The sequence below is a fragment of the Marmota marmota genome, unplaced genomic scaffold (assembly GCF_001458135.2).
Source record: "Marmota marmota marmota unplaced genomic scaffold, marMar, whole genome shotgun sequence".
Classification (NCBI taxonomy): Eukaryota; Metazoa; Chordata; class Mammalia; order Rodentia; family Sciuridae; genus Marmota; species Marmota marmota.
The window spans coordinates 21,637,498-21,660,713 of NW_026000142.1; the positions used below are offsets into that span (position 1 = coordinate 21,637,498).

Here is a 23,216-nt window from a genome sequence, read left to right on the forward strand (position 1 = left end):
CTGTAAAAATAAGGAGCTTGCTCTAAGGCTCTTTCTACTTTGGTTTTGGTTCTCTGAATGAGTAGATGACATGTACAGATGTCTTTTTTTTTTTTTTTATTGGTTGTTCAAATCATTACAAAGCTCATGACATATCATCTTTCATACATTTGATTCAAGTGGGTTATGAACTCCCATTTTTGCCCCAAATACAAGTTGCAGAATCACATCAGTTACACATCCACATTTTTACATAATACCATATTAATGACTGTTGTATTCTGCTGCCTTTCCTATCCCCTACTATCCCCCCTCCCCTTCCCTCTCATCTTCCCTCTCTACCCCATCTGCTGTTGTTTAATTCTCTCCCTTTTTTTTCCCCTTTCCCCTCACAAACTCTTATATGTAATTTTGTGTAACAATGAGGGTCTCCTTCCATTTCCATACAGTTTCCCTTCTCTCTCCCTTTCTCTCCCCCCACTCGTCTCTGTTTAATGTTAATCTTTTCCTCATGCTCTTCTTCCTTGTTCTGTTCTTAGTTGCTCTCTTTATATCAAAGAAGACATTTGGCATTTGTTTTTTAAGGATTGGCTAGCTTCACTTAGCATAATCTGCTCTAATGCCATCCATTTCCCTGCAAAATCCATGATTTTGTCGTTTTTTAGTGCTGCGTAATACTCCATTGTGTATAAATGCCACATTTTTTTTATCCATTCATCTATTGAAGGGCATCTAGGTTGATTCCAGAGTCTAGCTATTGTGAATAGTGCTGCTATGATCATTGATGTGGCAGTATCCCTATAGTATGCTCTTTTAAGGTCCTCAGGGAATAAACGGAGAAGGGCAATAGCTGGGTCAAATGGTGGTTCCATTCCCAGCTTTCCCAGGAATCTCCATACTGCTTTCCANGTCTAATTTTTGAGTTCTTTGTATATTCTGGATATTAGGGCTCTATCTGAAGTGTGAGGAGTAAAAATTTGTTCCCAGGATGGTAGGTTCCCTATTTACCTCTCTTATTGTTTCTCTTGCTGAGAAAAAACTTTTTAGTTTAAGTAAGTCCCATTTGTTTATTGTTGTATTTAACTCTTGGGCTATGGGCGTCCTATTAAGGAATTTGAAGCCCGACCCCACAATATGTAGATCAGAGCCAACTTTTTCTTCTATCAGGCGCAGAGTCTCTGATTTGATATCAAGCTCTTTGATCCATTTTGAATTAACTTTTGTGCATGGCGAGAGAAAGGGGTTCAGCTTCATTTTGTTGCATATGGATTTCCAGTTTTCCCAGCACCATTTGTTGAAGATGCTATCCTTTCTCCATTGCATGCTTTTAGCGCCTTTATCAAATATAAGAAAGTTGTAATTTTGTGGATTGGTCTCTGTGTCCTCTATTCTGTACCATTGGTCCACCTGCCTGTTTTGGTACCAGTACCATGCTGTTTTTGTTACTATTGCTCTGTAGTACAGTTTGAAATCGTACAGATGTCTTTATTGTCCTTCCCTTTCCTTTTTAGACTAGGAAGCTTAGGAAGGAGACCTAGATGATGTGATTTTCTTTCTCAACTCTTCCTGTAGGTTCTGGGTGTCGCGGAGTTGCAGTCAAATCTGTGTACTTGATAGGTCCTTTATCCGTGAACTTGTACTAAACCTTGTCCCCCACCCCTTACCCGTTGAGCACTTGCTGTTCTCCCTTTTCAGTATTATCTTAACTTTGAACCCTAATTCTTGCCTCTTGGACTCTTTTCTGTTGATTCTTTCATGTGATGTATATTAAACACATTTTTGTTTTAATTTCAGGTATGACATATTAAACACACAGGTCTCCAATGACTTCACACAAGCGTGGTGGACTGTCACATCATTTTCACAGGACTTCAAGAACAGATTCATTCATTCTTTCAATAGTCTTTACTGAGCTGCTTACCAGCCCCAAGCTACCTTTGCAGACCAATTATTGTGCTGGGGTTCAGACCCAGGTTGTTTAGATGTTACTTCATCCTGTGCTCAGTTTCTTTGCTGATTGGGATAATCACTAATCCTACAAATCTATAGTCTTTCTCCTTAGAAAATGCCAATAGATGAGGAAAGAAAAAGGCATATCCAGCAATGGAAAGGGGACTGTGAGAGGGCATCATTATTCAAAGGGGCATTTGGTTTACTATTCCTGTCATGTCTGCTGCAAGAGGGACAGTGGTTAAAGATGAGTTTGCAAAGTTAGGTAACCTCATCTTAGAAAGGCCTTGTGTCTGTGCTAGGTCATTTAGATTGTGCCTCACGAATCAATTGGTGGTGACTTTGAGTCATGGGCATTCTCAGGGAATGTTAACCTGAAGAAGGGATCAGTCTTCTCTTCTGAAAAGTCTAGGTATACACAAAGATTTTCATACAGTATCATTGGGTTTGCAGACACTAGCCCCTCCCCTCCAACTTACTCCAACTTGGCTTCTGAGGTAGGAGGAACTCCTGAGGAAAAATATAGAATGTGTTGAAAGATGAGTGAGGCATTTTTGTTTTAATTTCAGGTATGACATATTCAATAAAGCATGCACAGCTGAAATATACGGCTTGGTGAATTTTTATATGTGTACACACCCCCAAGTAACTACTACCCACATGGAATATATCTCTGGTAACCCACCAGGCTCCCTCCCTTCAGAGATGGATGTTCAGACCTTTGTCACCATAGATTAGATTTGCCTGTTTTTGAACTTCAAAAAATGCAATCATAATGTCAGTTTACCAATTTTTTTTTTAAAGAGAGAGAGAGCATTTTTTTTAATATTTATTTTTTAGTTTTCAGCGGACACAACATCTTTGTTTGTATGTGGTGCTGAGGATCGAACCCGGGCCGCACGCATGGCAGGCGAGCGCGCTACCACATGAGCCACATCCCCAGCCCCAGTTTACCAATTTTTGACTGAGGTTTGTTCATATTGTTAGAAACAGCAGAAGGTCCTCTGTTTTCATTACATTATGTGTTTTTAAAAGATAATTTTGATTACTGGGTTACTAGGGAGAAGACCCTGAGGTAAAGAAATGTAACTGGGAGGTGGTTGCCATTTACCTTCTACAAGATTTGGCTGCCTGTCTTAGGTTGCAGTGTGGGAACAACAGGGAAGAACAGACCTGAGAACTGATCAGTAGGGTTTATATCTGTGGAACTTTGGTGGTTCCTTGATAATAGAAGGTGAGAAATAGAGGTCAGTTTTCTGGTTTGTAAATAATGAAAGGTTTGATGAGGTCAATTTTGGCACCTTGGATGTTAGATACCTGTGGACACTTACAGGTCTAAGTGAATTCAACAGAAATAACAGCAGTGAAGATTAAATCTTTGAGAGCTATCAGTGCATCCTGGAATAGGAAGCCCAGGGAGCAATGGTAATTACCTAGTGACAAAGTTTGAAGCAAGAAACAGCCAAGAACAGGCCACTGTGAAGCTCCAAGTCTTCACAACCTTTAGGACAAGGAAATCCAAAGGCAGAGGCCTAAGCATAGTAGATGTTGGAGAGGCCTGGGAGAAAGAGTTAATAAAGCCAAGCTGGGCACAAGGTATGGTGTCACAGAAGCCCGTAAGTCAGAACTCTCCACTCCTACCCTTGAGAAGAGGGGGTTTTGAAACTGCCTGTGCTCCCCAGCCACCCACTGTGAGCCATTCACTGTCCGTTTTCCTGACTTTATTCTTTTGGTTCCCCTCCTACACCTTGGTATAGGTCCCTTCCTTAGCTACCACCCTTTCACAGTGAACTGCAAGGCTTCTTATGAGAGGCCGTGTTACTCCCTCTCATTGCTTTCCAAAATGTAGCAGAATAGACCCTTTACATAGTAAGAAGTCCCTAAATGTTTGAGTTGCATTGTTTTAAGGCAGCCCTGAATTAGGTGGCCTTCCCTGACCTGCCTGCCTGAACCTCCTTGTGTGCTCAGTCTCCAGGCAGTGTTCCTGCCTTTTGGCAGGGGACAGAGATGGGTTGAAAACCCAGCTCTGCAGAGTATCAGGGCAGCAAGCAGTTCCGCCTCTCAGGGAGCGCCCTTGTCTCCGGCAAGCTAGGTGGCTTCTTCCCTTACATAAGATGTGTGTTCTGGCAGGGAATAGCTGCCTGAGTGAGTGTTTAGCAAAAATGATTTGTGTGGAGTTATTTTGAGACCCCAGGGGAGGGAATAGCAGCCAAACCCTGCAGTATTTTAAACTGCATCACTCATCTACAAAGATTAATACGTTATAGCATCTCAGCCAGAACATGGGAAAAAGGGAAATAAGAATGTTAGAGCCCCAACAAATGATAAATGCCAGTTCTCTCTGTCCACACAAGGTAACCTCAGTGGTTTGGATCAGACTCAGTACCTCAAGATTCTCTCATATTCTTTCCTTAGTCCTGCCCTACAGATACCAGGTAGATCTGGGTTCCCTTCTGAGGGGCTGGCATGCTTCCTCTGGAGGGGCAGTATCATGGCTCTCTATGCCCCGCAGAAGGACACAGAAGTGAGCTCACATTTTGTGGCACCCACATTACTGACATTATTAGTGTGACCTAGGAGTTCCAGACTGACTGGGAGAAATCCCCTGTAAAGCATTCACCTCTCCCTCCTCAAGCATGAACAGCTGTCTACTAAGGCTGGGTGAATAACAGAACGGAGGACCTTCCAGTTTGGTGACATTAGGGGAGACAGCCTCCATATGAAACATTTCTCTTGTTTTTGTTTTTCTCTTGGCTGTTTTGCTTTGAAATTTGCCTCATCGCTCCCGCCCTCTTGCTGACAGCTGTCCTCTTTGCCATTCAGGAGCTGGTGTCTCCTAGGATGGATGGCTGGGATGGAGGAGGCCTTCTTCCTCTCCCGCCTGGGTCCACAGTTGGATAGCCTGAGCATTTCTTATGTCCAGAGATCTAATTGTCTTCTCACCTGGGGGGACCCATTGGGCCTGGGAATGTCCACGCATGCGTTTGATAGACTGTGGAGGGCAGAGCCCAGAAAGAACAAACCCTATCCAGGATTGGCATTCATTTTGCTTTGTTTTATATTTTTAGAGGATATACAATTACTTTAATGGAAAAACCTAGGCAAACAAAAATACATCATTGTATCACAAAGGCAAACCCAAACCATGTAGCCTCCTCAATTTCCCAAAGTTCCCTGCAAGGACAAGCAGCCCTGTGTTTTTCTTTATAATTTAGTGGCCTTGTCACACGACTTTTATGTGTACCCCAACACTGGGTGTAGTAAGGAGGCACAGAGGAGTCACACTTCAGGGGAAGCATTGCTCATGCTTGCATGCGTGCATCTAAGAGAGAGACAGAGGGCGAACAAGTGATTAACGGCTAGATTGATTGATTTCCCTCCGTTTGCATCTCTAAGGAGCTAGTAACCACTGTCTAAAAGGCATTAGCTAATGTGGTTTCTTTTCTCTTGTGAGAAGATGATGAGAATGGCCTGACAGAGAGTCAGGGTCATAGTAGAGAGAGAACTAGGAACGTGAGTTAGAATGCGCAGAGAGGCCAGCTTCTGCCCGGTGTACAGCACGGGAGAGGGGACGGGCACACACCCTAGGGCTGTGGAGGAGATGGCAAGAGCGTGCTGCCCCAGACCCTTGCCAAAGAAGGGGTGGCTCCTCCACATCTCCCAGGAGTGCCTGCTCCACTCCACTCCCCTCCAGACCTCTCAGAGAGTGAGTGCCAGTCTCCTTCTTCCCAAGTTACTGAGGTTTTTGTAACAGCTGTTATCTTTTACCTGAGGCTCCTGCATGTTATTCCAGCCCTGAGAGAGGCCATGGCTGTTTCTTCAGCCCCTCCTTCCTCTCCTCATTCCCCTTCCTTTTTTTCCCCCTTTCCTTTCCTCTTTGCCCTCCTTTTTGGGGTGAGTGAGCACATACACATGCACCCATGCACACTCGCACCCTTTGACTGCCGTAACTACAAGGCATCATTGTCAGGATGAATGTTCTATTGAGAGCTTTTGTTCAGGAAGTTTTTCTCCCCCATCCCCCTAAACACTCCATGGCCACTTCTTCCCCTGTCCTTCCCTTATTAGATTCCTAACTTGGAGCAGGCTCCCACCCTAGATCACCCTTCAGTTATGCAGTGAGGTACACGCTAGAGCCTCCTCTCCCCAGATAACAGGCACAGCCTCACTGCACAGGTTAATCTCCTGTGTGGCTGCAGAAACCCCAGAAGCCAGTCAGGTACCTGATCTTCCCCTCACTGTCCTTCCTTCTCTTAATAAGTGTGCACACCATGCCTTCTCCACATGCCGACCACAGTAGTGACTGAAATAGTCATTGCTGCAATCTCGCATCAGTGGACAGTAAAGGATGCAGAGAGCCTTTCTTTCCCTCTGGTCTCCCAAATGGGAAATAATCACTTTGCTAGAACAGTTTTTCCCTGAATTCCATGAAGTGGATTCTAGGCAGTGGTTTGGATTTGCTGTTCATTTTTATCCCTGAGAGTCAGTGAAAGAGAGAAGGAAATGAATAGACTGCTTGTCACAACACCACCAGGATCTCCACAGTGCCTGGGGCTGCTGCTGAGAGACAAAGAATGGAAATGGGCTGAAATAGGGGCCAAGGAGGCAGGAAGGCTCCAAGAGGATCAGGCTCCACCTCCCCTGTCTCTGACGGGTTTCCTTTTCCCTCAGCCTAGGGGTTCCTCCTGCACTAATGGAGTCAGCTCTGTCACTGCAGCATCCTGCTGGGGGTAAAAGTCCAACTGCTGGTCACAGGGAGAGAGAACTGATAAGCAGTCTGCGGTGCGCTCATGGATTCTCCCCTGAAAGCAGCACATCTCTCTGCCTAAGCTTCTAAACCAGCTCTCAGCAATGCAGAAGAAGGGATTCTTCCCACTGCACACCCCACACTCCCTTCAGACCTTTTTAATGCTAGAAATGTATTTCCAGTTTGAAGACTCCCTTCATAGTGTATAGTTTTTCAGAGGAAAGAGTAGAATAGTGGGAAATCAACACTCTTGTCTCGTGAGGGCCTTGGGAATAGTTAGCCCAGAGAAAATAAGACATAATGAGAAGAAATAGATGTTGTGTCTTCAAATATTTGAAGGGCTGTCAGATGTGTAATGGATGTTTTATGTGGTCCCAAGGAATTACATCAGATCTTAGAGGGCCTGGAATGTCAGATTGTTGAGTTCCGATTTTATTTGGTAAGTATAGGAAGCCATTCATGGTTTTGAGAAGAACATGTGCTGTAGGAATATTATTCTGGCTAGCTATACGTATGAAGAATTAGAATAGGGGGATGTAGAGGGCCGGCATTCGGGGAGATCAGAAGATTCTTAGCCACATGGGACAATCCAAACAAGCAGAATTATGAAGAATGAGAGCAAAAACTATAGAAGCAAAATTAGTGAAAGTTTGGGGATGTAGCAGTTATTGCATCATATGGGTAGAGTAGAGAAGAATCAAAGAAGAGTGAGGTTTTCAACTTAGAATGATGGTAGTGCTAGAGCCAGAAGAGGAAACACTGGAGGAGGAAGAAGATAAGTTTGGTCTAGTTACATTGAATTTGAGGTTTTGGTGGGACACCCAGTGGGAGATCTCTGTTAGACATTTTGAAATGGGATCTGAAGCTTAGACTAGTTAAGGACTGCACATCTGTAAGTTCTAACGATCACCATGTTGAATAAGGTGAGAATGGATTGGCCTGCTGTGGGGTTGTGGCCAGGGTGAAAAGAAAGGGCACAGGACATGACTGAGGCAATAGCAGGAGATAAATCATGAGGCGCAGAGGAGAGGACCACAGCAGAGAGAAGCTAAGGGAGGAAAGAGCCCCACTGCGGGGTCGGTACCATGTCCATCTTATAGGTCCTCGTAGTTTCAGGAATGGAAAGACAGCCTGAGTATAGTCTTGGGAGCAAAAACTTCAGCATTAGAGATGGGGCAGTGGACAGATATTGTCAGGGAGTGGGGGAAGCAGTTACCATGAGGAGCAAAGAGTGGCAAGTCTGGCATTTTCAAGGTCTAGCTGGATGTGAATGTTTTGACTGCGGAAATCTGAGTCACAAGAACAGGGAAAGGGCCATCATAGAACAGGGCCCAGGAGAGAAGGGTGGAGGGCACGTACCTGTACTCCGTGTCTACTGCCTCAGTTTCCCTTAAGACATGTTCCTTTCCTTTACCTTCTAGGTTGTTTGACCATGAGGGTTGTTTTAGTATTTTTATTAGTAATGCAATTTAAGCAATTCTTATGCTCTTGGCTGTACTGACTTTCTCATTCTGGGAATTGAACTCTGTGCCCTGCCTGAATTGTTTTTAGACCAGCACACATGAGAGCAGGAGTTGGCAAACTTTCTATAAAGGGCCAGACGGTTAATAATTTAGACTTTGTAGGCCTTATGGTCTCTGTCACAACTACTCGACTTTGAGTATGGCGGTCTCCCAATAAAACTTCCATCTGTGACACTGGAATTTGAATCTTGGGTCATGAAATATTCTTTTGATTTTTTTCAACCATTCAAAAATATAATAATTATTTTTGGTTCGTGTGTTGTACAAAAATCTGGGCAGAACACTGTCTGCTACTTTAGAGGTGATAATCAAAGAAAAAGAAAAGGAATGCCATTCTTTGCCTATAATCCAGAATCCACGCTGCCTATCAGAACAAGGTGTATCCACGTGTCCAAGATCTGCCTGTGCTCTTCAAAATTCCTTTATTTCTTTATTTTTCTGCTCCCCACCCCTCCTCTTTCTTCTTTTCCTTCTTCCTTTACCCACCTCCCTCTGCTTTAAAGTAAAGTTAGTTTAAAAAAAAAAAATGGTAAAGGTTCTAACTCAGCTCTCAGGCTTTTTATTCATTCTCTTGATTCATAGCTCTTAGTATTCCTGACACTCCTAGCTTTTCCTCCCTGTTTCACAAGCTGAGGGTACCAATTTCTAGACATTTGGAATTTAGTTGCCCTAGGAGGAGGAGCCCAGAGCAATTTTCTTTGAGTGAAAGCTCAAGAAAGGCAATAGTTTGGAAGTATACTCAACTCATCTCAGAACCATTTTGTTCAAATAACACAACACAGCTTGGTTTGGAAAAAGTCACTCTAAATTTATGCAAGTAAGTAGCTTTTACATTTCGCTGCCAGGTATGTGCCAGAATACCTTCTGGAAGCTTGTACTTGCAAGATCCACATGGGTATTTCCTGTGACTTTCTTCCCACCCTGAAGCTAATCTCTGTAGGAGCCTGGACAGTAAATTCAAATTTTCTCTTTATCCATTAATATTGAACAAAAAAGACCAAGATGAGGAACCTTTTGGTGCCAGAAATGAAAAAGAGAAAAAATAAATAAATCTAAGTTTTATTTGATTCAAAGATAAAGTTCCATGTTTAAAATAAGTCAGAAAAAGCAAAGTTGAGGTTCTCATAGAAACCAACTCCCCCTCCTTACTCCTATTGGTGCTTGTTAGGTGCTGTCGCCACAGAGCCTCTGTGTTACATAAAAGCCTGAGCCCTGTAGGCATCTTCTTGTCATTTGAAAGGCCATTGTGGCCCTAGCTTTTGACCTCAAGAGTTTTTGTTTTCTGACTCTTAATGAAGATAGTAGGCTATAGTTTGATATGGATAATGAAAAGAAACTCAAGGGAAGACACATTTGTAGGGCACCAGTGTACCATGCCCAGTTGTTCCCTTCTGCCACTTGTTGACGGTGACATGGTCACAGCTTCTACTTGCAGCAAAACCCCCACAAGAAGCATGTATTTTGGGAAGCCAACAGCTTGCCACCTCCAGTCCCCTTCCCCCAACAGTCTCAGAGACAGCCTGGCTGGTTGATTGTGGCCACACTCTCAGAATGCCACAGGAAGGGGAAAACCTTGTTAATCAGTGTGAGCGTTTTTTCTCTCTTTAAAAATCACTGCTTTCAAATCTTGCTCTGCAATGGGGAGAATCATAAAAGGTTATTCCAAAGCTGTCTTGATTGTTACTTGCTGTACCAGTGCTATCTGTAAAAGCTTTTCTCCCTTTTGGGAGTGATTCTTTGGTGTCTGAAGCTAACATAAATCAAGTTTGGTGAAGCCAGTTCTGCATACTGCCTGGCTAGACAGAGAGCAGGAAATCCAGTGTGAGGCCCTTGATTCACCTCTCCCTTGCCTCTTCCACTTATTGTGATCAGCATTTTGGCACCTTAGAGGAGTCCTGGAAATCAGTGTTAGTAGAATTCCTCATTAACTCTCCAAGTGTTAACTCTTATACATGCAGAACTCAGGATAGAGATTGTTTTAAAAGGTGTGTTGTATCTTTTTCTGCTACATTTTCTCCTCTCTGTTATTCATGTAAGATGACCGAGCAGTTATTGAGCATCTACTGTGTGCCTGAACTGGTATATGCCTTACCACAAATGACTGCAGAACCGGGATCTATTAACAGCCTAGCAGTGTCTATTATGACTTGTGTCAGAAACTTAGAGTATGTTTAATAGCCAAACTGCACTTCCTTTCTGTAGGTGCCTCCCTTCCATCTCCCTTTCTTCAAAGGGAGTTCTCACTGCATTGTAAAGACTTGGTCTTATTGTTCCTATACCCAATTAACTTCAGTCCCTGGTCTTCCAACAAATGCAGCAAACATCACAAAATCAGAACAACCTAATAAAAGTCTATCCTAAAGAACCATGAACTAAATACAGCTTCATTCTTAGCTCCTGCCCAGTTCTGACTCCCTTGACTACAATTACCTGAGATGTTTGATCCCTTTAATTAGGAACCCTTCATTCTTCTTTTATCCCTTTATTCTGATCGTTGAAGAAGCTTTAGCAGTGGCATGTTCCAAAATTGGCCCTCAAGATGCTACCTCCCCCTGAGGAAACATAGAGATTTAGATAACAAGGGAGAGAATAAAGAATTTGAAGCAATATGAAATCCTTATTTTATTTCTGAACCTTTTAATATAAATTGAGACCTTATACCATGTAGAGCTAACTTGTAGGAGCCAACCAGTCTACCATTACCCTTTCTGTCTGGACCATTTTAGGAACATGAAAATGTATGTGCTAAATGAGGTTGCTAACTGCTTCCTGGACAGCACTTGGAACTTAGGACCTCCAAATTGCTTTGACACCTATGAACAAGAAGTAAGAGCAAGCTTTTAATGCGTGAGATGTGTTACAGTTCTGAGAACCGACAACTTGAACTGATTTGGTTGTGTATATATTATTTAAGTGATAGCCATATTACTTAAAATGAAGCAGATTGCCTCCCGGCCTCCGCCTTTTACTTTGATGGTTGAGTTTTTGTTCTCGACACTTAACAAGGGAAGAGCTATCTCTATATTGTTATCACCAAAGAATTGTTTGAAATCATCCTGAACAGTCTTAAAAAGTACTGCTTTTCTTAACCTGTATACACAGTTTAAGTGTCAGATTCTCTGTGTAGTGGGCTTTTTTTTTTTTCTTTTTCTTTTTTCTTTTTTTTTACTTTTGTTTGTTGGTAGCAGGGAAGGTACAGACATGGAACTAATTGAATCTGGGGGTAAAAACTCTGCTGAGAGCCCGTGGATTATAAATTGAGTAGCTGCAGCAGCAGGCTCTCAGGCAAAGGTATTGGAGTGCAGTCAGTGTGACAGGAAGCTTATTTTGGTGTTTTTTTCTGTGCCTTGCCTTGTCCTTGACAATTATTCCAGGGGACTGGAGAGGGAGAGGTGTCTGAAGTTTCCCATCTGGAAAACTTCTCAGCATTCCTGCCTAGGGTCCTAGAGACTAGGGATGAAGATGACCCAGTAGATGAGACAGTCTGGTCTCATGTCTCTGACCCAGCTGTCTGTCCCGCATGTCTACACTCAGCCCCACTTTATCTGCTACCCAGGTATGTTGCTAGTAGATCGAGCTTGTTTTTGTTCTAAAGCCCCACCAGAACCACTATTTTGTCTCTTGTGTGGTTTGATCAGTAAAAATTGTGTTGAAATTTTAGGGAGCAGTATTTAAAGCAGAGGTATTTAGATTTAAATACTATAAAAGAGGTCTTTGAATAAATATAGAAAATAAAGTCATAACCCACTGGTCTTGGCCAGTTTCACTATAAGAAAGAGGGATGAATGTTGTGATTGACTTCCTTTCACCTTTAGATAGAATGACAATATTTTCATTGCCATCAGGGAACTTATTTATAGCCCAGTAGTCATCCCCACGCTGTTTTTCTGATATTTTGTCCAGATTTTCTTTCCCCTAATAATTACACCCCCAGCTTCAGGCTAAGCATTTTCCCTCCTTTCTTGTGTTTACACCTTTCAAATATTTGCAGATTGTTATCGTGTCACCCTCTTAGTCACCGCTCAGCCGAGCTATACAGATTTAGCACCTTTTATCTTCCCTTTAAAGGCAGGCCTACCGCCCCTGAGTCATTTTCCCCTGCTCTCTTTAAGTGTGCTCCAGTTTTCTGCATTTCCATGTGGCCATGTAGCCTCCTACTGCTGATCATAGGTCATACATGGGAATTGTTTTCCTCTTCTGTTATGTTGGAAGCTAAGCATCTCTCCTGTGCCCCAGCCATGGTTCTTCCAGATGTTGATGCTCAGCATTAATTGCTTTATTTCTGGATTTAAACTGCATTTTCCAGATGTGCCAGTTTAAAGACCAGTGGGGTATATAGGTGTAGCTATGCTGTGTTTCTTATCCTTGAAGTGTATTATGTAACCATGGGAAAATGGGATGTGTGTAGTTAAGGATTTTGTAGGTCCCTCTCCTGGATTGCTCTAGACCTCATTCAGGGTCTATGATCCTGCCAGTTCAAAGTATTTTTCATTCAGTACATCTGCAGTGTCTCTGTGTGCTAGACAGTATGTTGGATGTAGGAAAGAACACAGAATCTGAATATGACACAGTACCCGCCCTCAGAAGCAATTTCTGTTTTAGTTTGAGTTTTATTTCATTTTAAAATATAAGATTCTCACAGACCAGCTCATGGTGGCAATGAGGGGAGAGAGCAGGTTTACCAGAACATCCATTAAAATAACAGGATTCAGGCTGGGGTTGTGGCTTAGCAGTAGAGCGCTCACCTAGCACATGCAAGGCCCTAGGTTCAATCCTCAGTACCACGTAAAAATAAATAAATAAATAAATAAATAAATAAATAAAGGTATTGTGTCCAACTACAACTAAAAAGTAAATATTTAAAAAAAAAAAAAAGGATTCTAGGTAGGGTGAGGTCTCACAGACCCTGGAACCTGGAATTTGACTTTGGGTCTGAAAGGGTCCAGGGAATCTCCATTGTTAATGCAGAGTAGTCCCCTCTGATCACTGCCTCCTTCCTCTGGCTCTTGAATGGGCTTCTGTTTTATACACTGCCTCTTTCCAATTCCAGAAAGAGCATCATGTTGGTTCACTTGGTAGCTACCATTTCTGTTTGGCCAGAGCTTTTTTCTTTTCTGGTGCTGGGGATGGAACCTAGGACCTCATGCTTGCTTGGTAAACTCTCTGTCTCTTAGCTACGCCCCCAGCCCCAGAGTTTTTCCTTATTGCCTGTCTCACTGCGGATTGGCTTTCTTGGAATCTGATGTAGTGGTACCTCTGCCTCTCCTCCCTGCTACTTCCCACCATCTGCTCCTACTTCCTATTTCCAGCTGTGGAGAGAGAAAAGAACAGAGGCCACGGTCATATGCTGGGAAAAGTAGTTGCCCAAGGCTATCTACGAGTAAGGGATGTGGCATGATGGGCCCAATGATTGACTCTCCACTGCATTCTGCCTACAGTCTCCCAGACGGGCATGCATCTGCCTAGCATAATCCAGTTATCTATCACATGTTAACACTCTGCAGCCTATAGGACAAATGGCAACATCGGTCACTATTAACATACCTTATACAGTGGGAGAAGGCAGTAGTCTTTTCTAGCATGTAATTGAGCTTCATGAGCATACAGGGTGCCCTCCCACCTTCCAGCATGTGCCTAGCGCAGAAATGGATTGATGAAATGGAGGGAGGCAATGTCTGGTGAGCTATGGAGTTCTTAGATATCCTAGGTAGACAGACGGCAGGTTCTACCACCCCTGTACCACAGCAGAGAGAACACAGTGGACATGCAGAAAGCACCATGACTAATCCTTCAAACTGGCTTTTGTTTCCACTAGTTTTGTTTCCTTCTGCTAATGTCTGGCCTTTTGTTTGCTGGACTAAGTGCCATACTGTCACTTCTGGCCAGGGCAGATTTGCCATACTTCCCCTTGGCTCCCACTGCCTGTTAGAGGAAAAAGTAGACATGCTTTGAGTCCTGAGGCTTAATTATCATAAAATTCAACATACAGTGTAAAATATTCAGTGCAATGCATAACCTCCACATAGTCATCAATAGAATCTCTTATATAGCCATTATCTTGTCATTAACAAAAATTTGTTCTTCTTGTTCCAAAGCTGGCAAGCCAAAGTGTTTTGTGTTAATTGACCTAGTTAGTCAATGTCTCTAAGTGTATAATTTTTTTTTTTAATAGAATGATTACTCCTTAGCCCAACATTTTAAGTTTGAAAGGAGCTACCCTGTACTCCATGAGTCAGGCCTTGGGTGAGGAATTTCAAAAGGGCATGATCAAAATTATAGGATTTTATGGCCGGGTGAGCCTTTGCAGATCCTTTTATTTTATAGACAGAGACTGTGAGCCTGGAGAAGTTGAATGGTTTGTCAGTGGCAGAGCAGAAACCAGAACCACAATACGCTGACAGCTAGTGATGAAGTTTCTCTCCCTAAGTCCAACAGACATCAGGCAAAATGCTTTTTTGTTTTTGTTTTTATTATGTTTTGTTTTTATTTGCTTGGTCAACCATTCATATTCTGGAAAGCTTAGAAAAAGTGTGGAAAGTAATGAGCTTTTACCTATGTGCAGATGTGTCTGTAGGGTTTTAATGAGGCCTGGGAGCCATATGAAACTGGAGGGAGAGCATGTGTCGCCTGCTTCCTCTGTCTCTGCCTTGGTGGAACTCAGCTAAGTAGGCCCGTGGGTTCTCTCTTCATGGTGGCACAGCCCATGATAGGAAAGGAAAATGCTCAAGAATGCTTAGGATGGTAAGCATAATTTTTCTTTTTCATTAAAACAAAGTATTTTTGTTTCTTGAATGGAGGCAAAGCCAGGAACTTAACTCTGCACCTGTGGCATTGGAAGCACAGCTGAGTCCGCATGCCCTTATTAGCAGGCAGTGCCACACTGGCTGCATTATCAGAAAAGATGGCTATTAGTGGTAATATGCAGGATCCAAAATTACAGGCACTTCCTCACCTGGCTAAGGAGGGCTTCTGGAACTCTGGTGAGATCTCACTTTGTGTTTACAGTCGAGGCCCCTATAGCTCTCCAGAGTTGGCCCCTGAGGAGCTCTCCATTGCCGCCCGCCCACCTGCAACAGCCTTGGGTTTGCTGTGTGAGAACCTACCTTTTATTTCCTTCTGTTTTATCTTTTTTGGTTAAAGTCCATTCTTTCAGTGAGAAAGTGGCCCAGCGAGTACAGCAGCCTGGCAGTGTGTGCCTCGTCTGAGTGAAGGTACAGCATGCTCTAGGTAGCAGTGGGCACTGAACTTCTGGCCGCAGCAACTGCCTTGCTAGCAATAGAAGGCTTGTACTTGCATGGTCTCCTCTCTGTCAGTGGACAATGTGTTCTTTGCCCTTTTGATCCCTCAGGACAAAAGCAAATCTGGAGGCTGGCAAATTCTGGTCTTCATACCTCATTTTCTGCCAGGGTTTCTTTAACTGTGTATTGTGCACCACTCAGGGTCTTAAATCAGTTAATGTCATAGCCATATTTTTTTCTTCAATGTTATGAAGCAGAAGAGAGACTATCATGTAATATATTTAGTCAAGTTTAACCATTGTTGCACCAGGCGTGGTGGCACACACCTGTAATCCCAACTGCTCTGGAGGCTGAGGCAGGAGGATTGCGAGCTGTGAGCAAGCCTCAGCAGCTTAGCAAAGTGCTAAGCAACTCAGTGAGACCCTCTCTCTAAATAAAATACACAAAAGGGCTAGGGGTGTGGCTGGAGTGGTTGAGTGCCCCTGAGTTCAATCCCCAGTAACCCCCACCCCAAAAAAAAAGATTAACCATTGCTTTGTGGATACTTTATATATATATGGTGTATGTGTTCATATGTTAATGTGTATTTGGGGCATAATTAAAAGTCTGAAAAACCTTTATCTACAGATATAACTTGGCTCAACAAATTTCTAACACACATTCAGATATCATAAAATCCTTCATGTTCTCCTGGCTTAGACTTTGAACCTTGGTCTGATAATAGGTCCCCCTGTCCTCACTCCAGCAGTTCCCTGTGTGGTATCCCACCTGGGGCCCCCTTGACCCTTGGCAAGGGATTATTTCAGAGAAGACAGGTCAACAAGAAATTCCTTTCCCTTTTCTTGCCCATATGTCTGACAAAAATTGATGCAAAAAGATGTTTATTTATTTCCACTTTAAAGAGGGCAGAGAAACAGCCTACTTCAGCTGACAAACAGAGCCCAGCTGCTGGACGTGGAAAAACAACGTTAACAAAGTTCCTCTTTCCTCTCCATCTACACAGAGTGCTGTGGTTTGGTTTCCCTGGCCTATTGTTTTCTCAGTTTAATCACTTGGTGGTTCTCAGGATTCAGAGAATGCTGCTGGATCTCTACAGCTTGACCAGGTTCTTGCTATTTCAGAATACCAAAAAGGTGACAGAGGAGTAGGTACTCAGTCCGCGAAGCTCTGAAGTCTTTGGTACCCTCCTAGTGAAAGTTTTTTCCCTCGGTTCCTACTGCCCCCTACCTTGTCTGGCCCCAGTGCATAGCAGCCCCACCCCCAGAGCACCCCAGCTCTGTTGCAAGGGTCAGAAAAAGAGTGAACACTTGCTTTTGCATTATTCTTGTTTCTTCAGCAAGGCTTTATGTATGGGTATGTGGCAAAATAGTTCAACAGAATCATTTATTTTTTCTCTCTGGCAATTCTGCTCTTGCTTAGTTTGCAGATATAAAATGAAAAGTGGCGTTGGCCATTGGTGTTGTGAAAAACATAGGCTATCTTTCATTCCTTTTTATTTACTTTAGCCTTGTCTCTCCCTTCAGGGTTAATCTCAGGCTCTTTGGCTCCTGAGTTTCTTGCCTACTTGTACAAAAATAAGTTCCACCTTCCTGCAGCCTGGTATATCCTGAAATGTAAGGAAAGAGACAGCCTTGGTGAATTTCTCAAACTGTGACACTCGAGTAGAACCTTCAGCTTTCCCATCTTTGCAAAGGTGGGAGAGTGGTCACTGCTGCCAGCTCTTCCTGCTCCCCTGCGGCTGGCTCTCCCTTGCCATTGCCCTCCCAACCTGTGGTAATGTTGCAGATGATCGGTTCTATTTACAAAGCTTACAGGTTCAGAGGGAAAGTTCTATTCTTCATCTGCTGAGAAACCAAGATGTAGACTAGTGACTTTCTTTGTGATCTTGAATCTATACCCTGGACGCAAATATGAGCAGCTACCTAGCTTTATCTGTAAGCAGATGTACTTTCTGTCCCAGCAGTGGCAGGACCTCTTCTCCTCAAAGTGCCTATTTGTAGTAGCCTAAGTGTCCTGCTTCTGGTCTCCCAAGGTCAAGTGTAATGTCCCTTCACTTGGGCTGTTTGTGAATAAGTACTCCTCATTCTGTGTTATTGCAGCAGGAGGGACCACAAGCCATTTGGAGACACAGACACTTAGTGTACCCTCTCTCTGATTTTCATCATTTTCTTTTTCTGTGTCTCTAGCCCAGTGCAGCTTTTTGCTTTATAATTACAGCTGTAGTATGAATTACTTTGAAATATTTATAAGTCTTACCCAGATATCAAAATGTAACATTTTATGATCTGTCACGGACAGTCACTATTAGTGATAAATGTATTTTCAAAGTGAGTGATTGAATCAAAGAAAGAAAAGACAGTCTGTGTAAATGAGCACTTATCTTGTTAAAAAAAAAAGAAGAAGAAAAAGAAAGGGGAAAAAAATACTGTTTCTGGATACAAATAAGTATAAAGAATAGGTTTCTTAGCCTCAGGAATCTTAGAGGATAGTTAGAGAGTCAAAGAAGGCTTTGAGATTTTGAACATGGGTTGCTGAGAGCAATGATAATAATGTTATAATAGCTATATTGTACCTTTCCATGTGTCAGGCATTGTTCTGACATTTTTACACACATAATCTATTTTACATGCATAATCTCTTCCTAGTGCATACCTTGTATTGTAAAGTAGACGTGTTATTATGTTTCTCTACAAATAGGGGAACTGAGATTTTGTTCAGAAGTTTGGCCTTCATGAAGCCAAAAAGTAGCAGAGGTGGGATGTGAACCCAGGTCTCTCTGGCTGTAGACACCTGATACTTCATCAGTATTCTGTTCTTTTCTGTCTCATATTCAGACTGAAAGCCTGATGGTATTAGGGTCCAAAATACAATCAAAGGACAGAGGTGGGGAAGCTTATTTGAAGAAGAAAATGACACTGAATTAACACTTTAGAATTTGATGTGAGAGACAATAAAGGAGAAAATTCTGGAGTCAGCTGCTATGGCTCTGGGGAGGCACAGTGTCTGGGTTGGCAGTGTCACTTTAGTGAGAGAGTTTTTGATGATGCTGAACACTCATAAGGAGTGAGGGGCCCAAGTCTTGGGGTGTGGTTGTGTTCCTGCCCACTTCCTTGGACTGCTTCTTTCCCCAGGTGCTCTGGGTAATTCCCACATGCTGTGGCTGAGAGCCCCTCCCCATCATGCTGCTGCCAGATTTTCCCACCTGCAAGAACTACACCCCTCCTCTCACTTCTCCCTGCATCTACCTTAGTGACAGATCAGATAGAATACACACCTAACACCTGCCATGTTGGAGGCATCAGGGGACTATCCTTGGTGGACAGCAGGCCTAGTTGGGACCCTTTTCATCACAGATTCTACTTTTATCCTGATAACAGGTATCGAATGCCCTAGAGGAGCCCGAAACCTCCCGGGCTTGGTGCAGGAAGGAGAGCCATTCAGCGAGGAAGCCACACTTTTCACCAAGGAGCTGGTGCTGCAGCGAGAGGTAGGACTTCTTCCAGTTGTTTCTTGTGTGGGAGATAACTGAGTTCCCCTCGTCTGACTTTTTTTTTTTTTTTTTGCCAATTCAGAGTGGTCACTTTTTCCACTGCCCAGCCTTGCACATCTATGAGCTATTCTTGTGTCTGCCTCCATCTTATTTCCTTGAGCCTTGCATCATTGGCCAGCCACTCCCAAATGGCTCAACTCCACTGGTGGCCTGGGATGTGTGGTGAACACCAGGCCAGCCAGCCAGGATCCTGATGCAGAGAGCCTCCAGCTTTGCAGTCCTCCTCCTTGGCGAATTAGCCTGAGCTGCCTGCCTCCAGCTGGATTTAGAAGCTTGACTAACCCTGTCAGGGGCCAATTTTCTTTGAACATTTATTTGTATCTTTGAGTAATTGCATTTTCTGTAGCGGGTTTTCTGACTTAATTTAATTGTATTTCTGTTTCTGCCTGTTGGGCTGGCTCTTGCAGGACGGAGCCAGCCTCTCAGCTGCTGTGGGGCCCTTCTACCTGCTCATTTTGCTCCAGTCTTTGTCAACAGATCCATCTTCTTTTCAGGACTAGGCCAGCTGTTCATCCTGCTATGTCATGGCCACCAGAAAAGAGCAGTGGGTATGGGCCAGCACTTGAGATTTGGGATCTGCCTTTGTCCCTATTTTTTTTACAGTCAGGTCTGTCAGGTGGCTCCAGCTTTCATGCAATATCATAACATGGCACAGAACTGCATGCAGTGTGGTCTTAAAGGATTTCTCTCTTATGGATCTCAGATCCTGGGAACAGATGCATTTGGTATCTTTAGGATGTTCAGTGATACAAAAACCTGTGTAGAAGTTTCAGAGTGTCCTTTAGACTTGAATTGCTAGCAAACACATAGGTGTGAGAGATGCAGGAGCCTAGCCTGAGTGCTGATGTCAGGTTCCCCTGCCCTTCAGAGAACCACCACTTGGATTTTAACCAAGCAGTATTCTTGCTGTTGGTTGCCACCTCTTTGGGAGTTCTCTAGCACTTGCCTTTTAATTTTGTGAAAGAAACAAATTCCTAATTCTCAGTTCAAGAGATCTGAGTTCCATTTCCCAAACATGAACTGCAACTACTTGGTATTATTGCATCCGCTTTGTTACCATCTACACAGTGGTTGGAGTACTTAATGAATCATGAGATTCACATTGCTCTCTGATTTGTTTTTATTAAGATGTATTTTTACATGTGAAGCAGAAATCCTTAATATTAACATGCCTACCTGTCCCCACCCCCATCATTTCCCAACTCTACAATGTAGCTTGAATTTTTACCAATTAAAGACAGCTCCCTGCTACAGAAGTGTTTCAAGACTCCACTCTAGTTGTCTATCGGAACATGGTGCAGTTTTTGAAATGGCCCAGGGATTAGGTGGAAGGGGCCAGTAGTGTAGAAATTCTCTCTCTTACTTTGTTGGCCTTGGATATTGAACTCCAAAGAGTAGCTGTTGGAAAAAGAAGAAGGCTCCACTTGAGTTCATGACTAGAAGATACCACAGAGGAAGCAGCACCAGGTGCTTGCTTACTTCTTGTGCTTTGGCTAGAGGGATGGAACCCCTTGGTTAGGTTACCTAAGGCATTTGTTGGAAGTGTTCTCAATCTGCTATAGAAATAAAATTTCTTACCAGAGTCATATTCCTGTTTTTTTTCACAGCTCCCCAAATTTCTTAACTCTTGTTCTCCCAGCCACTTTTCTTCTTGATCTTATTTCTGGCCCTCTGGTGATATCCAAAAGGACAGGGGTCAAAAAGAATACTGACCACCTAAAAGTAATGAGTGGCCCAGTGTTCTTCTCCTGTTGGACAGTTACTGTGACCTTACCTCTGTCTGTGTATTCTTCATATTTACCAATGAAAAAGTCAAAGTTTTTCCCCACCTTCTTTGATGCCCCTGGCATATGAGTTTGCATATTCTTATTCGAATCCAAAGTTGATATTTATCTTTCTTGATTGTAGTAGCCCAGTCTTTGATAGCCACATAGAGAGGTCTCTTGGTAAAGAACATTGCTACGTTTCTTTGTGGCTTATATGATGATTTGGGCAAGCTGCTTTGAAGGACCATTATCCAGAGGAGACATGAGTATGACATAAGCTATGAATGAGACAAGATATTGAATAAAGAAACCACAGTTTCGGGCATTTGCCTTCATAGGATGAATGAGAAAATGGTTTTTCAACAGTGTCAGAGTGAAGAGGGGATTTGTTTTGTAAGAGCTTTATTCATTTCATTTTACCTGAGTAGCACCATCACCTTTATTCTGTAACTCGTCTTGGGAACGGTTTTCTTTGCTCTTCCCCAACCCCCACCCCCAATAAGGATCTGATGCACAGGTACCCACTTCTCACCCTTAGAAGAAAGGGCTATGTAAGTGCAGGAAGGCAGCATGTGGGCCTGCAGCCTTCACCCCAGGTTGCCTTACCTGCAGGGCAGCCTCCATTGTGCCGATTTTCCCTCCAAGAACTCTGGAGTCAAGCCACTTCTGGGTCACCACAGTTGAACTGGCTTTTTGTGCCTTGTGCCTGTTCCCTTGGTAATCAAGCATAACCAGCTTGATTGGTTGTTCTGATTAGTGCCCCATCTCTTCCCTTGAATTTGCTAAACATTTGTTTATATTGTCTTATTTTTGGCCAGGTCTTCTTTCCACTGCATGCTTTCCCCAATTATTGTTATCACGTTACAGGAAAAGAGGAACCCACAGAGGCCTGGTTGTCACATACATGAAAGCATAAGCTGACTGGAGAAGGATGTAGATGGGGAGGGACTGTGTAATGGTCACTGTCCCTATGCCCTGGGTTCCCAGGAAGGGAATGGGAAGCTCACTTACAGTGTGCCTTCACTTAAGTGTGTTGTCCAGGCTTTCTATGGGCAACGCAGGAATCTCTGCCTGTCTCCTCCTCTGTTTTGAATGAGAAAGAATTACCTTTCTATCCTATATCCTCATGTGGAGGCTGAGAGTGTCAGACAAGGTTTTTCTCTGTTTTCAGATGGCCCCCATTATCTTGAGGCCTGATCACCCTACTCTTCTGACACTGCATCAGACTGACCTGGCACAAAGCTACTGACATTTCCAGCCACCATTCAGTTACATTTTCCTGACACCTTTCCTTACACTTCTTTTTCTCCCTGTGCTACGTGGTGCTGCTTCTCTTCAGCTACTGGCTCCTGTTGGCTTTGGTTCTCCTCCCTGAGTTGGACATCCGGGAAACCTGTTCCAGTTCAGTGGTCTGGGAGTTCTGGTGGTGCTTGCCAGCCTCAGGGCAGGAGGAATGATAACCTAATTCTCTTTGTGACCTTGAAACCCAGAGCAGCCATGGAACTTAGAGGACTTCAGACTTAACCTTTATTCATTTCATTTTACCTGAGTAGCACCTTCACCTTTATTCTGTAACTCATTTGGGGAATGGTTTTCTTTGCTCTCCCCCCACCCCCATCCCCAACAAGAATCTGATGCACAGGTACCTCCTACCCACCCTTAGAAGAAAGGGCTATGTAAGTGCAGGGAGGCAGCATGTGAGCCCGAGGTCTTCATCCCAGGGAGGAGGAGGTCCAAGGAGTTCAGCATTTCTTGCTAGCCAGACTCAGGTGGTATGTGGTATGGGTGGGCAAATCTGGTTCCCTACCAGCTCTTAAAATAAAGTTTTGTTGAAACAGCCATGTTAATTCTTTGTATATTATCCATGGCTGCTTTCACATTATAGCTCAGTGCAACTCAGAGCTCAGTAGTTAAGACACAAAAAAATATGGTCTGCAAAGCCTAAAATACTTAGCAAAAAGTTTGCTGACAGCCTGTGGTGTAGAGTATGCTGAACTGCATTTAAATGGCTTGTGGTTGCCCTGAAAGTGGGGGTTGGCTCTCTCATCCCCTGCCATTGTGCTTGGGCTGCTGCTGAACCATACAACATGAGATGATTGAATCTGTTGCTATAGCTGTGACTGTGAGCTGTGAGTGCTGTATCCCATTAGATAGCATGTGCTTGGTCACACACACACACACACACACACACACATACCATACAGCTGCCTTTTTAAGGCAGTTTTCTGCCAACTGCCAAAGACACGAAGATCTGGTGTAAGTTCCCAGATGGGTAACTGTGCCCATTGCTAGCATCTTCCCAGAGGTAGTGATGAGAGATGGCATTAGCTAATGGATAGGTAACCAGCTTAACAGTGCAGACCCTAGGTTTTCACAGTCTAGTTATCATGTGGTCCTGGGTATGTGATTCTTTCTTGCCTTAGTGTTTCTGTCTAAAGATTAATCTAGCAGTCCAGCCATCCT

The 23,216-nt window shown here is 43.5% G+C and overlaps 1 protein-coding gene across 1 annotated transcript in view; it reads left to right on the forward strand.

Annotated features, from left to right (window-relative positions):
- Snd1 (staphylococcal nuclease and tudor domain containing 1) overlaps positions 1-23,216 on the forward strand; it is a 411,985-nt gene that overhangs the window by 298,581 nt on the left and 90,188 nt on the right. Inside the window, exon 16 of the mRNA XM_015488306.2 lies at positions 18,815-18,924. Coding sequence (XP_015343792.2) covers positions 18,815-18,924 — 110 coding nt within the window. The remainder of the gene's footprint in view (positions 1-18,814; positions 18,925-23,216) is intronic.